The sequence below is a fragment of the Suillus subalutaceus genome (assembly GCF_016647625.1).
Source record: "Suillus subalutaceus strain FC151 chromosome Unknown DFJ58scaffold_209, whole genome shotgun sequence".
Classification (NCBI taxonomy): domain Eukaryota; kingdom Fungi; phylum Basidiomycota; class Agaricomycetes; order Boletales; family Suillaceae; genus Suillus; species Suillus subalutaceus.
In genome coordinates, this window is record NW_024540458.1 from 22,865 (window position 1) to 36,338 (window position 13,474).

Genomic DNA, 13,474 nt, shown 5'->3' on the forward strand with positions numbered 1-13,474 from the left:
ATATTATAACGCGAACGGTGTACAGGGTCTTATGCCCTTAAATGGGTGCGTGACACCGATTTAAGAGCACGGACGTTAGGCTTTCCATAATAATGGTGGGAGGAAATTAATTGGAACTGGCAGCGGTTGACTCAGCACTACTACTTAAAATACAAGTAGCTCAGTTATAGGCGCCCAGCTGCAGCAGCAAAGCCTACACTGGTTGCCGGGTGCCAGGTTCACTTTTAGTCATCGTCGATATTTAGAAGGAACGACCGTCTTCCTTCTATTTGGTTGGCCTACTACGAGAGACTACCGTCACGGTGCCAGCTTAGCAACTGGTTCTGCTTGACTCTTCCGGAAATCTACTACCTTCCAAGCATTGATAGATATCCCCTGACGGCTTCCAAATCTACCAACCTCTTACAAGCGACCACTTACGATAGGACCCCTCACATCGCGCAATAGAATCATAATGTCAGAGCTGACACTGTCATTACCTACCAATGTTCCAAGTAGCAATACAATGACACTACGTCTATTGAACTTGCGCATGGGGATGTCGGAAAGATCGATGTTTCCTCAGTGATAATTTATCACCGAGTCAACGTCGATCTATCAACAAGGGCAGGTTATGATGCTCCAATTCTTCGGGGCTGAATGCCAGAACGCACTTGAGTCCTGGAATATGGAATCAGGACAAGGTTCAACTGCTGCTTGGGAAGGATAACCAATGCCGTGCACGCTGACGGACGCCTCAGGTACGACTTCTCCCCTAGTGTTCTTCTTAACGTGATAGAACATTACTACAGTTATGACATCGTGAATTCGCAATCTGTTCGCATAGAGTTACGCATCACACAGGAGTTCTTCCACCGTATCCAGGTGAACCGTATGAGTCACCCAAATGCCCCTGAACAAAAGGCTTCGGGAATAGTGAACTATTAACTTGAAGTAGTAAGTCATACTGATATGTAACCAAAGCCGGTTTACGGACCCTCAGCGCGTGGGAAAAGTTCGGGTTTTTGCCTGTCCAGCAGCAGCCAGCAGCATGCTGACTGTGATTTTTTATGAGATTGACGCAGGAGCGACGGCAGCTATGCAACTAACGCCGATAGTGCCGTGCAACAATGTCAGGGTGTAGCGGGATCATATCTTCATGTTCAAATCCGTCGCCGGCCATACCAATCGACCTACTTCATTTAGTGTATACATATTACGCGACCTACGTTCAGGGATAATTGCCAAAGGGAGCAGAGATAGGCTGCGGAGGGGAAAGTTTAGGCCTGTATGATATAGCCCATATGTCCCTTGACTGGCACGGCTGCCTCTGGATGATCAATCTGGGGGTCGATGACCTGTCAAATATCACATTTCGTATTTTGTTTTGCCGAAATGTACCTGAGATCAGTCTCATGACGAGCGGAGAGTCAGCGCGCTCGGTGTAGCAAATATAAGGATAAGGCTCTTACCGTCGAGACACTGGCTTTTGTCGCCGCTCGCGATGCATATGAGGTATATAGCCAAATTGCACGGTTCCGAAGATGGTCTCGCCTTCGAAAAATTGTCAATTACATGAATAAAACAAATAGTGCTATTGGCTCGCTGCCAGACTCCAGAATTGCAACCGCACACATCTGGACGTATGTAGGAAGGTACAGCGTTCTGACTCCGAGAACTGGGAGACGCATATCTGAAGAAGAGATCGACGACGACGCGAGGGCAGAAGGCTGATTATAATTCCTTGAACGACGATCTGTAACCAATTACAGTTCGTCTCACCAACCAGCTCACCCGCCTGGTTCAGTCAGGGAACCAGAAGCAAAGACCCGTAGAGTGAAGGGAGAAATATGAGACCCGGAGTCTGCAGAGTGCCAAGCACCAGGTGTCGGATCACGATGTTATACTGCTGTGACTCCTCGCAGCAATCAAGGTGCGCCCGTGAACACAGAATTCCCCCCATTCTGCATCGTGGCACGGGGAAGAGACCTCTGAATAGAATCAACAACGGACACAATGTATAAGGACGAACTCCATAAATGCAAACGAACGATGACTCGCCAGCGCCACCAAATCAATCATTAAAAAAAGACTCGACATGACTGCTGGCTGATACAAATCCCTAACGAAATCTAATTCCAAAAGCTTCACTACAGGCCCCGCCAAATCACCGCCGGTCAACATAACCAATCAGCAATCAAACCCCAAACCACGCAATCCAGATCACATACCGTCTACGCGCAAGAACGACCGATCAACAGCTTGCGAATGCCAGCTCGACCCATCAGTCAACCACACGCGCGCACTCCCCGAAACACCCAAACCATTTAAACAAGCAAGATGGATCCTCCCCTAGATCCTCGTCTCCATCTTCCACCGATATCGTCGTGTTCCTCCTCCTCATGCTTTCCCTCTTCTGATCCCTGCGGTGCTGAGAGATAGATGTCGATCGTTTAGAGGAGAAGTGTATGTCTGGGAAGCGCGTTGTTCATTTATCGTGAGGAATGAGGCCTGAGTCGTGTGAGAATTGGAATGGTGACACGTCATTCTAAATCCACATGACTCAGGCCTCTTCTGTTCGCCCAGAACACCGAACCCAAACTTCAAACGAAACAACCAATATCCCATCCAATTCACCCATCCACCATTCTGCAGGCGCAAGAATGAAGGATCAACAGCGCCACGGACGCTAGTTCAAAAACCCGTCGGTCCTGGTCAACCCCGAGGAGAAACTAGTTTATTGACGGGAGAAAGAGGTGGGTATTTTGACAATTTTGGGAGGAGGGGAGTGTATCTGTGTGGAATGAGGAATGACGAGGGCGTGCTACACATTGAACTCAACGAGAGCGCACATACCAAAGTCTCCCCCCTCCCCATCTTGCATCACTACGGCCGAATCATACTATCCGTATCAGATTGAGGATTCGGATATCGCGTTTCCCTTCAAACAGAAGTGTATGCTTGGGGGACATGGAGAGAGGGACTGCCCGCTGTGTTTAATTCAGTCAGAATGAGGATTCGTGCTATGGAGGTTGATTAATAACTTGAAAGAGCGTCGAAAAGAAACACCAACACCAATATCGAAACTGGGGCAATGAGATTCAGATCTAGAAGACACGCCCCAAAGTCAACAATCGTCCTTCAAATTCTTGACTCCGAACAGCGTTTTTATGTTCATCTTCTCCGTGGATTATGGCTTGAGTTTATTCCCAGAGTCAGTCTTTTCTCAACGGAAAGTGGAAGTTGCAGGGGAGAAGCTAGAACCCGAATCCGACTCGTCTCGAAGTTGGAGTTGGAGTTGAGGAGAAGTTGTGTCTGTGGGCATTGAGAGTGAGGAGTGAGTGGGGCGTGCATGTAGTGAACTCAACGAGTGCACATACCAAGGACTTCCCAACCCAGATGATAGATCAAATTCCAAGTCGTCGCCGAGTGAAATCAGAGAAGTTTAGATGGGAGGGATATCTTACCTGGGTCCTCATCATGATCTTATCCGAAGCATACCAGGTTTAGGTTTAGCGAAATTGAACGTTGAAGTTTTAAAATTTAAAGGCAGTACTACGACAGTATACCCGTAAGCACTAGTCGTTGCTTCTAGGCTGAGTATGGGTCAAGCAAATGGACGTAAGTAGTGGCGCAGAAGCAGATGACTCATAGGAACGCGTTGAATTGGTAATAAATACCATACTACATTCCAGTAGATAGCATGGGACAGCATGCAACACAACAATAACAAAGATCTCCATGCTCGTATATATAAACGCCTAACCCTCAAACAGCACGTATCAACCAAACACAAGATAGAAAAAATATGGATACTAGGTCGCTTGGCCCTATGACAACGCCCCCCAAACAGCCAACCCCGCGAAAAAGGTCATGATGCTGACCAACACGCCAACATAGGCAGCGGTATGCACGCCTACACGTGGTAGGAGGGCTGGTGTGTGCAGCGCTGCGAGGCTGGCGTGGAGGAGGAGAACGAGGGGGGTGGTTATGATGAATGGGATGTATGAGCTGTCATATGATTGCATGTGTGAGTCCGCGTAGGAGTGAAGGAAACCTTTGAGTTGGACTGTTACAGTGAGGGATGACAGTCGGTCGGATACGTCTGAGAGGGGGAGGGAGAGTGGGGAGCGGAGGTATGCCGCGCTGAGGAGGAGGGTGAGGCCTATGGAGAGGAAGATGGAGTTGAAGCGTTGGAGACAGGATACGAAGACTGGAATTTTCTGTGTGACATGATTAGAGAGTTAATTAGAGACGCGGGGGTACGCACGATGACGGGAACCCCATAAACCTCCTCCAGCTCATCTCTCATCTTTATCACAAGTAACTTCTCTAACCCACGATCTATGCGCGATTCAACGCTTCGAACTTCTCCGTCTTCTAATCCGTTTTCAAACGTCTCACGTTCCTGTTGCGGAGAATGGGGATTTTCGAGTGCTGGGTCGGATTCGTTGAAAGACCCTGATTTCAGACGTTCGAGGAATTCGGTTTCTCGTCCTTCTGGGACCATGACATCACGGTAAAGAGCAAGCTGCTCGTACCCTTGTACAATAGCAGCGAGCACCTCTGCAAAGTTAAGGGAAAGCCACCACACAGTGCGGAAAGCAGGGTCCTGGCAAGTAGGGGCGGGATAATCCATTGTGTGTCTGACTTGGAGAACCACGAGGGCTGCGAGACGAAGACCGTTTGTGATGAGGACATGAATGAATGTACTTGCGAGAGAAGCGGATTCTGAAGGGAGTAGGAAGGAAGCGAGTGAAAAGAGTGGGATGCGGAGTAGATGGGCGAGGCTGAAGAATGCGCTGGAGATGAGAATTTCAGGTAAAGGGAAGGGGAAAGATGATGGGTATGAAGAAGGGAAATCTGCTATGGGCCAAGCCAAGTCTGGGAGGAGTGCTAGGACAGTGAATATCACTATTGCGAAAATTGGAACGAAAGCATTCAGTAAGAGAAGTCGAGAGTATGAGCCTAAAAAAGGCTGTAAGTACTAAGAAAAGAAGGTTTAGGGGAACGAACCAATATACAGTCCATTATTTTGAAGCTCCCACTCAAGGTCGTCGTCGTCTTCGTCATTCAAAACGTTGTCCTCCTGTGGATTAGGACTGGCAATGATACTTTCGACTGGTGAGTTCATGGCTGGAAAGCCGATGTCAGCATAAGCGTTGGTCACAGGCCCTTCAACAACCGGCTGGGCCCAGTCTGGATCCCATGGGTATTCCAGACTTGCACTGTGAGGCAACACTGCAGCGGCTGTTTGTGCAACTCTTCTATGCATCGAGTTGGTGGTCAATGTCTACCCTACTACTTCATGTCTACTTCATGTTTTGTACGCTGTGATAAGAAGCGAGGGTCTGCACAGTGAGAACCTCCGCGCGTAATTACGTGTCCCCATTCAGCTCGTGGCAGATATCACTACACTCTACTGGTACCACTAGAGTGACAGCATATTTTGCAACACTCTACCGGAACCACTAGTCGTGGCAGACACTATTGATAGTGGCCACTAGTCACCTATGCCTGCCCATCCTAGCATGGCATCGACGCGAAATGCACCCTTCATCGACACTTCCCACTGACTAACACCATATGCAACGCGGTAGTCACGTTGCCCTATAATGAAATCGTATCAGCATCATAATCTCTATACAACGCAGAGCAAAATAAAATAAAAAGGATCAGCTTTCGATGCATTTCAACAAGAGAATGCCCCCATCTCCACATTGTACACCGGGAGACTTAACGGGAGCACCACGTTCGGTCCGCCCATCGAATAGATTTCATCCACACTTATGACGACAACGGCAAAAAGGATTTGAAGTGGACAGTAGACTTACAATTTGTCAATAGGTAATCCACCACATATAATGCATGCCTGAGACGCAAGAGATCAGTTAATGGTCAAAAACATAAAGAGAAAAGTAAATGTCAGACAAGGCTGAAATCAATAATATCGTCCACATGTATATTCGGAATGTGGTAAAGTACTGATAGTCATCACGAACAACGAAAGGAAGGAGTACTCACTGTCTACACCATCACCATGATCGAACGCTGCTGTAGGGTCTAGGACATCAAAGAAAACTTTTAGAAAGGAATTTAAACCTCCGACAGTCCCAAACCCTCGCGGAGCCAAAAATCTAAATCATGCCGCCCTAATTCCGATCACACTTGAATCAGCCAAGTCTCCTCCAACCCAATCACTATGCAATCCCTCCTCCGATGGAGCGTAGAAAACTCTACCCCAAGCACCGGCCCCCCACCCACAACAACTACCAATAAGCTCGATCCCGGAATCATCGATCACATCCTCGGTAAACCAGACGCCCAACTCATGAGAGAAGCTCTCATAATAGGTGTCGATGAACGGCAGACTGAAGATGATAGATTGCAGGCGCTTGATGATCTCGAGATGGTGCGTCCAATGATCAAACGTCGTATGTGGTTGCTTACGATGGGGATATAGCTAGTTCAGAATATCGATAATGCAAATGGTGATTATACTCCCGTGGATTGATGCGCGATCTGATAGATGGCATAACACAGACCTGGAGAAACTAGGGCTATGGCAACCCCTACACAACCTCCTCCTAGCATCCGATACAACAGACACCCTCAAAATGCAAACGCTTTGGATTATCGGAACCGCGCTACAAAACAACCCAGCTGCTCAACTCGCCGTAAGTCCTCCTTTGAATTTGGATATGGATTATGGGCAGGATTGCGCGCTATGCTAAGTGCGCAATAGTTTAACACGCAATCTAGCCCATGATCCAAATCCACCCCCAATTCACCTTCACTAACAGTAACTTTGTGTTTATGTTTTATCTGATAACAGTATCTCGACCTCGACCCTCTCCCTACACTGCTCAAATCCCTCTCCCCCACATCCAATTCCGCTGAGACTCGCTCACGAGCCCTATATGCGCTTTCGGGGCTATTGAAACTGAACGCTGCTGCTGTGCAACAGATGGGTGCGGTGGGTGGATGGAACGCGTTGAGGATATGTTTAGAAGGTGCGTATCGTCCCATAACCCCTACCTTATTTGTACGGTCACGACACTCATACATGAATAGACTCAGAAATTCGCGTCCGCAGAAAAACAACGTTTCTACTCAACACACTCCTCCTCCCAACATCCTCCTCACAGGTTAACCTCCAGCCAAACATAAACCTCCCCACCTCAGAAACCGCACCGCCCCAAATCCACGCAAATTCCCATGCTTCGATGCTCTCTGATCCGTCGTCCGTCTCAACGTCTGCTCTCACGCTCGCTGCAATTCAAAAGGAGGGAGAGGAGGGATCCTTGTCTTTGCTCGATGCGTTGATATCAGCCTTGATCGAACCTGTCCCGTTCGGTGTTGATGGTGAGGTGGAAAAGGATGAGGAATTTCAGGAGAATGTTGTTAGGTGGGTCCGATCCTGATCCCTCCCCACCTTCCTTTCACTCCCGTATGAAATTGGATTCGGTTGTTGACGTTGGGATGGAACTAGGATTTTATATACATTCGCAACAAGCTGCAACGGTGCTTTCTCAGATGTGCAGAAACGCAGTCTTTCGGGGTTCTTAGGAGGGATTACTACGACGCAAGGAGAGGAGTCGAACTTTGGGTTGACGAATGGGGAGTGGGAGGAGTTGAGTGGGGCTGTGAGGTCGTAGTGCGATTCGGTAGAGGATGCGACGAAATAGCATTTGATTTGATTTGATTTGTTTTAACACCACACCACACTAATGTTGATGAATCCTGATATTAGATGATCGTTCGTTTGTGATAACACCATTTTCGTATTTATCTAGCCGGACAGGTCACGAAGAAGTGCTCTGATATCTGTTTGCACGCATCGGCATCTAGTATTCTTGGTTCTTGAATCCATCTTCATCTTCGATATCCGGTTTTAACGATTGACATCACGCTACATGCGATTCAGGACGATGGCACCGTTGACTTTTGTCATTAATGATTTAGTGTCGGCATTGATCAAGCATGAATCAAGCCTGACTTGATCATTACAGCCGAGTCTTGTTTTTCTGCTCCTGTATTAGATTATCATGCAATGGTTAAAATGACGTTATGTTGGAGTTAGAATTATATGCACGTTCGTCACAAGTTGCAACGGCAGTTTTTCAGCTGCAGGGATAGTATACATTGCAGACGGAGGTGGCAAGGCGTCTGGTATCCGTATCGTACACCAAGAACGGTTCGAAATACATCAGAGGGAGTGGAAGAGCACATCAACGAGAGTCCGCCGAGAGATGTGAAGGCATGCGAGTCATGGAGGATGTCAAGATCTAATGATGATCATCCGTATATTCAGGAGAGAGACAACCGAGAAAAAGCCAAATGCGAGTCCAGAGTCCAGTATCTTTTATCATCGCGTGACGGCGTGACGGCGGTGTTGATATTGTAGCTGTGGTAGCGTCACCGGCAGTGGCAGGTGTGGAGGACGACGAAGCCTGTGGTTGCGAAGATGGCTTAGTAACATTGGGCTTGGGAGGCTGTGGGCTGCCCGCAGTAGAGTTCTTCGGGTGCAATGCTTTCGTTTTCTGTTTCTGTTTCTGTTTCTGTTTCTGTTTCTGTTTCTGTTTCTGCTTCGCTAACGCAACCTCCCTCGCTGAAGCGTTTCTCTACGTGATATTAGGTCAAGTTGAACATCCGAGAAGGAGAAATAACGTACACGTTTGCCTTGCGCATGCGGGACCTCGACAACTGCGGAGCTGCGCCCTTGCAACTCAACTTCTTCACCATTTTGTCTGCGCAGTTTGAAAAGGTTTCGAGCCCAGTCGAGAGGAGAAGACAGTGATGTATCATGGGCATTGGAGGGACTGCGATTGCGGTGGAATAAACGCCCCACAAATGTGGTTTCTTGTGGTGCCGAGGACTGAAACCGTGGAGGTCAGGATGATACTCAAAGTGATAGTGATGACGTACATGAGTTGGTGGGACTCCATCGAAGAAACCATGGGGTACACGACCAGCAGCCGGACGTTGCTTGATTGGACGTCGCGCAGCATTAGCCTAGAGTACATATGTCGAATAAAATGATATTTTAGAATGAAGGTGTGTGCACGTACATGGAGTGCCGGCTTGTTGGCCTGGTAGAGCGGGTTCAGTTGGGAGAATATAATAAAGTGAGACTGTCAACTCACCTTTGAATATGACAGAAGTTCGTCGAGGCCGGCTTCTTTAACAATTGCAGCAACATCCCAAGAGTACGCGTTTTTGTCATTGCAACCGGTGGCTAGTAGCTTTCCATCCTCGGAAAACGACACGCAGTTCACTTGCTTTGCGTGCTGGAGGGGCGAACTGATGGGTTGTCCATTGTCGAGGTTCCACAATCGCGCTGTTTTGTCACCCGATGCGCTTGCGAGGATGCGGTCATTCGGTGATATTGCAATGGCAAAGACCTCATCAGTATGGTCATCCAGAACCGCGGTTTGCTCCCAGTTGGTTGTATTCCATGTCCTAATAGAGTGATCGTATGACCCGGAGATAAGCGTTTTCCCGTCCTTGGTCCAAGCCAGGCAACGTACCGCCCGAGTGTGTCCTTTGAGAGTTGCGACAAGCTTGCCTGTCTTTGCGTCCCAGATTTGAATTGAGTACTCCTGTTTTCCATTCTGGGGCTCATCAAGTCCACCAGTCGCAATCAAGGTCATGTCTGGTGAATAGACGACTGCCCACACTTCTTCGTGTCCTGTCTTGATCGATGCAAGTATGGTTTCTCCACTTTCCTCGTCCCGTCTTTCCACGTCCCATTGCCTTGTAGTGCCATCGTCAGATCCGCTTAACACTCTCCGACCATCTCGACTCCAGTAAACAGACGCCACTATTTTGGTGTGCCCCGTCCATTTAGCGATGACCTTGCATGTGTTAATGTCCCACAACCTCACTGCACCATCCTCACCCCCGCTACTAACCATTTTCTTCCCGTCCGGAGACAACGCTATACTGTACACTCCACTTTCTCCATCTTTCCCCTTTTCTCCTATCTCACTCCCGCTAAGCACTTTCTTCCCATCCGGAGACAACACTATGCTTTTTATTGCACTTTCTCCGTCTCTCCAGTCGTCTCCTATCTGTTTCCCGCCCTTTAAGTTCCATACCCGCAGCGAGTCATCCAATGAACATGTGGTGATACGCTGTCCGCCTGGCAGGTGTATGACGCCCCAGACAGGATCAGTGTGTCCTTCAAATTTATGGCGAGGCGTTATCGCCGATGCTTCTTTCGTTTTAGCGGTTGGTGAGGCCATGGTTCAGAATTCCGACTTTGGAGCGCAGCGCCATCTCAGTTTTCATCCATCAAATTTCAAAATCGTCATTTACGAGGAGGTTTCTCAGATGCGATGGGCGGGAAACAGGGAATAATGGTTGTTTGGGTCAAGTCAGAGTTGAATACACTGCTTCCGGGTACGTTATTGTACATGCCGTACCCTCATGTTCATCTCATAGCTTATACAGCATAGGCTGTGCAGCTGAAGCGCCCGAGCATCACAGGGTTACATTCCATTGAGCTTCAATCCACGATTAGCTAGTTTTCAACAACTACGGAAGACGAGATGCTGTTCTCTGCGAGGCGTTCTCATGCGTTCCAAATGTCAGCTGCTGTCGATTGCAAACACAATTATAGTGCCCCTCGTTATTCGCATTAACCGCATACCAAGCCCTGTTCCAATATGCCAGAAGTGTACGCGAGAACTGGATACCTTGAAATGAATATCCATAGACCGAATACACTCTTCTGCCGTCCAGTCCCGGGAAACGGCCTTACTTCCTAGGGAATGTTGTTCCTTCTAGGTCGCACACTGTGTTCTGGCCCTGTTGTGCTCCAGCCCTGTCTGATGCTAATGTGAAGAGACATGGGCAGTCGAGATAGTCATCTGACGAGACCTGCGGACACCTGGTTTGACAAGAGAGGATCTATCTGGACGTCAAAAGCAAATACGTTCATTCGTCGGTGGAATCATTGATTGGAACGTGCGAGAAGATGACACATTTCAACAGTGGCATTGCGCTTGGTGTGGATACACATTTTACTGAGTTCTTCTGCCAATATAATATCGGCGAGGGCCCGAGAGTAGGCCAATGTTGAGGTCTGTTGGCAATGCAGATGACATCCGTTCAAAAGGGGATTCCAGGTGGATAGGTTACCACGAAGTTCTGCCAGAACAAAATTCAGCACATAAAAGCAAGCTGTTTTCCACCGTTCCCTTGTCAAAGTGGTCGGACATGATAACTTACCGTGACAGAACTTTCGATACTCTGAGTCCAGTTCGAACTCCTCCAACAGCCGGACCGAGCGAGCCGCTATGTCAGTTTGAACTCCGCTAGAACATGAATGCACTTACAGACGACTCACGAGGAAGGCTTCAAGTCGTTGAGCCACTGGAATCCCCGATCGAATACTTGAAACATCATGCACATCTTCAAGAAACCATTCGGGTAAAATTTTCCAACCCAGGACGAAAACACCGTGCAATCCCTCCTCCGATGGAACATAGAAAACTCCACCCCAAGCACCGGTCCCCCACCCACCACCACCTCCAATAAGCTTGATCCCAGAGCCATCAATCACATCTTCTGTATACTAGATGCCCATCGCATAAAAGAAAGTCTTACAGCGGGCCTCGATGAAAGGCTGGATGAAGGCGATAGATTACAGGCACTTGATGATCTCGAAATAGTACGTCCCTCTCGTCTCATGGTCGAACCTCGTGTTTGCTTACCATGAAATACAACTAGTTCAGAATATCGATAATGCGAACGGTGATTATATGATTGATGTGCGATCTAATAAATGGGATGAAACAGACCTGGAGAAACCAGGGCTATGGCAGCCCCTACACAACCTCCTCCTAGCATCCAATCCGAGCGGCACCCTCAAAATGCAAATGCTTTGGATCATCGGACCCGCGCTACAAAACAAACCAGTCACTCAAGTCGCCGCAAGTCCTCCTTTGAATTTGCATGTGGATTCTGGGCAGGATTGCGCACTAGGCAAAATGTGCAAAAGTCTAACACGCAATCCAGCCCATGATCCAAATCCACCCCCAATTCACCTTCACTAACAGTGCTTTGCATTTCTTTTTTATCTGATAATAGTATCTCGACCTCGACCCTCTCCCTACACTCCTCAAATCCCTCTCCCCTACATCCGACTCCACCGAGACTCGCTCACGAGCCCTATACGCGTTTTCTGGGCTCTTGAAACTGAACGCTGCCGCCGTGCAACAGATGGGTGTGGTAGGTGGATGGAGCGCATTGAGGATGTGTTTGGAAGGTGCGTATCCTCCCACATTTCCTACCTCTTTTTATGATCACGATACTCACGCATGAATAGACTCAGAAAATCCGCGTCCGCAGAAAAACAACATTCCTGCTCAACACTCTCCTCCTCCCAACCTCCCCCTCACAGGTCAACCTCCAACCAAATATAAGTCTCCCCACCTCAGAAACCGCACCACCCCCAATCCACGCGAATTCCCATGCTTCGATGCTCTCTGATCCGTCGTCCGTCTCAACGTCTGCTCTCACGCTCGCTGCAATCCAGAAGGAGGGAGAGGAGGGGTCCTTGTCATTGCTCGATGCGTTGATATCGGCCTTGATCGAACCTGTCCCGTTCGGTGTTGACGGGGAGGTGGAAAAGGATGAGGAATTTCAGGAGAATGTTGTTAGGTGAGTCCGATCACTTCACACCTTCCCTTCCTTTCACTCCCGTATTGGATCGTTGATGTTGGGACGGAACTAGAATATTATACACGTTCGCGACAAGCTGCAACGGCGCTTTCTCAGACGTGCAGAAACGCAGTCTTTCGGGGTTCTTAGGAGGGATTACTGCGACACATGGAGAGGAGTCGAATTTTGGATTGGCGAGTGGGGAGTGGGAGGAGTTGAGTGGGGGCTGTGAGGTTGTAGTGCGATTCGGTAGGGGATGAGACGAAATAACATTTGATTTTTGTTTTGTTTTACTGCCACACCACACTAATATTAATGAATTCTGATATGAGATGATCGTTCGTTTATGACAACACCATTTTCGTTTTTATCTAGCCGGACAGGTGACGAAGTGCTCTGATCGATATCTGTTCACATGCATCGACATCTAGTATTCTTTGATTCTTGAATCCATCTTCATCTTCGGTATTCGTTTCAACGACTGATATCACGCTACGTGCGATGGTACCATGGAATTTTGTCATCTGATGCTTTGATGTCGGCGTTGATCGAGCACGACTTGATCACTACAAGCAAGTCTTTTGTTTTGCTCCTGTGTGAGGTTGTCAATGTTCATGCAATGGTTGAAACATTGATGCTATGTTGGAGTTAGGATTTTATACACGTTCGTTGCAAGCTGCAAGGGCGATTTTTCAGCTGCAGAAAGAATGTGTAGGTAGTATACATTGCAGGTGGTGGTTCTGGCGTCCGTATTGTACACATAGGACGGTTTGAAATACGTGGGACGAGTAAATAGGGCACATCAACGAGAGTCCGTCGAGATATG

General features: G+C 48.2%; 3 protein-coding genes across 3 annotated transcripts; 2 read left to right on the forward strand and 1 right to left on the reverse strand.

The window, feature by feature from the left end:
- Nucleotides 1–3,809: 3,809 nt before the first annotated feature.
- Nucleotides 3,810–5,254, reverse strand: DFJ58DRAFT_735325 (uncharacterized protein; the record flags this gene model as incomplete). The annotated part of the gene is made up of 3 exons (XM_041386620.1): nucleotides 3,810–4,202; nucleotides 4,250–4,947; nucleotides 4,996–5,254. The coding sequence occupies 3 exons, from the start codon at nucleotides 5,252–5,254 to the stop codon at nucleotides 3,810–3,812; spliced, it is 1,350 nt and encodes a 449-aa protein (XP_041236673.1).
- Nucleotides 5,255–6,115: 861 nt separating this feature from the next.
- Nucleotides 6,116–7,770, forward strand: DFJ58DRAFT_819976 (nucleotide exchange factors-like protein). The gene is made up of 6 exons (XM_041391939.1): nucleotides 6,116–6,391; nucleotides 6,443–6,470; nucleotides 6,523–6,656; nucleotides 6,815–6,992; nucleotides 7,054–7,387; nucleotides 7,472–7,770. The coding sequence occupies exons 1-6, from the start codon at nucleotides 6,182–6,184 to the stop codon at nucleotides 7,635–7,637; spliced, it is 1,050 nt and encodes a 349-aa protein (XP_041236674.1). The 5' UTR covers nucleotides 6,116–6,181; the 3' UTR covers nucleotides 7,638–7,770.
- A 3,619-nt stretch (nucleotides 7,771–11,389) lies between these two features.
- Nucleotides 11,390–13,017, forward strand: DFJ58DRAFT_749984 (uncharacterized protein; the record flags this gene model as incomplete). The annotated part of the gene is made up of 6 exons (XM_041387708.1): nucleotides 11,390–11,415; nucleotides 11,491–11,656; nucleotides 11,721–11,942; nucleotides 12,076–12,216; nucleotides 12,314–12,648; nucleotides 12,722–13,017. The coding sequence occupies 6 exons, from the start codon at nucleotides 11,390–11,392 to the stop codon at nucleotides 12,906–12,908; spliced, it is 1,077 nt and encodes a 358-aa protein (XP_041236675.1). The 3' UTR covers nucleotides 12,909–13,017.
- Between the last annotated feature and the right edge of the window lie 457 nt (nucleotides 13,018–13,474).

Excerpts from the sequence above, each read along its gene's own strand:
- DFJ58DRAFT_819976 (XM_041391939.1), top strand. The coding sequence starts at position 6,182 with ATGCAATCCCTCCTCCGATGGAGCGTAGAAAACTCTACCCCAAGCACC. Across the intron at positions 6,471-6,522 it reads GAATATCGATAATGCAAATG|ACCTGGAGAAACTAGGGCTA; the intron begins GTGATTATACTC and ends GGCATAACACAG. Across the intron at positions 6,993-7,053 it reads GTTGAGGATATGTTTAGAAG|ACTCAGAAATTCGCGTCCGC; the intron begins GTGCGTATCGTC and ends ATACATGAATAG.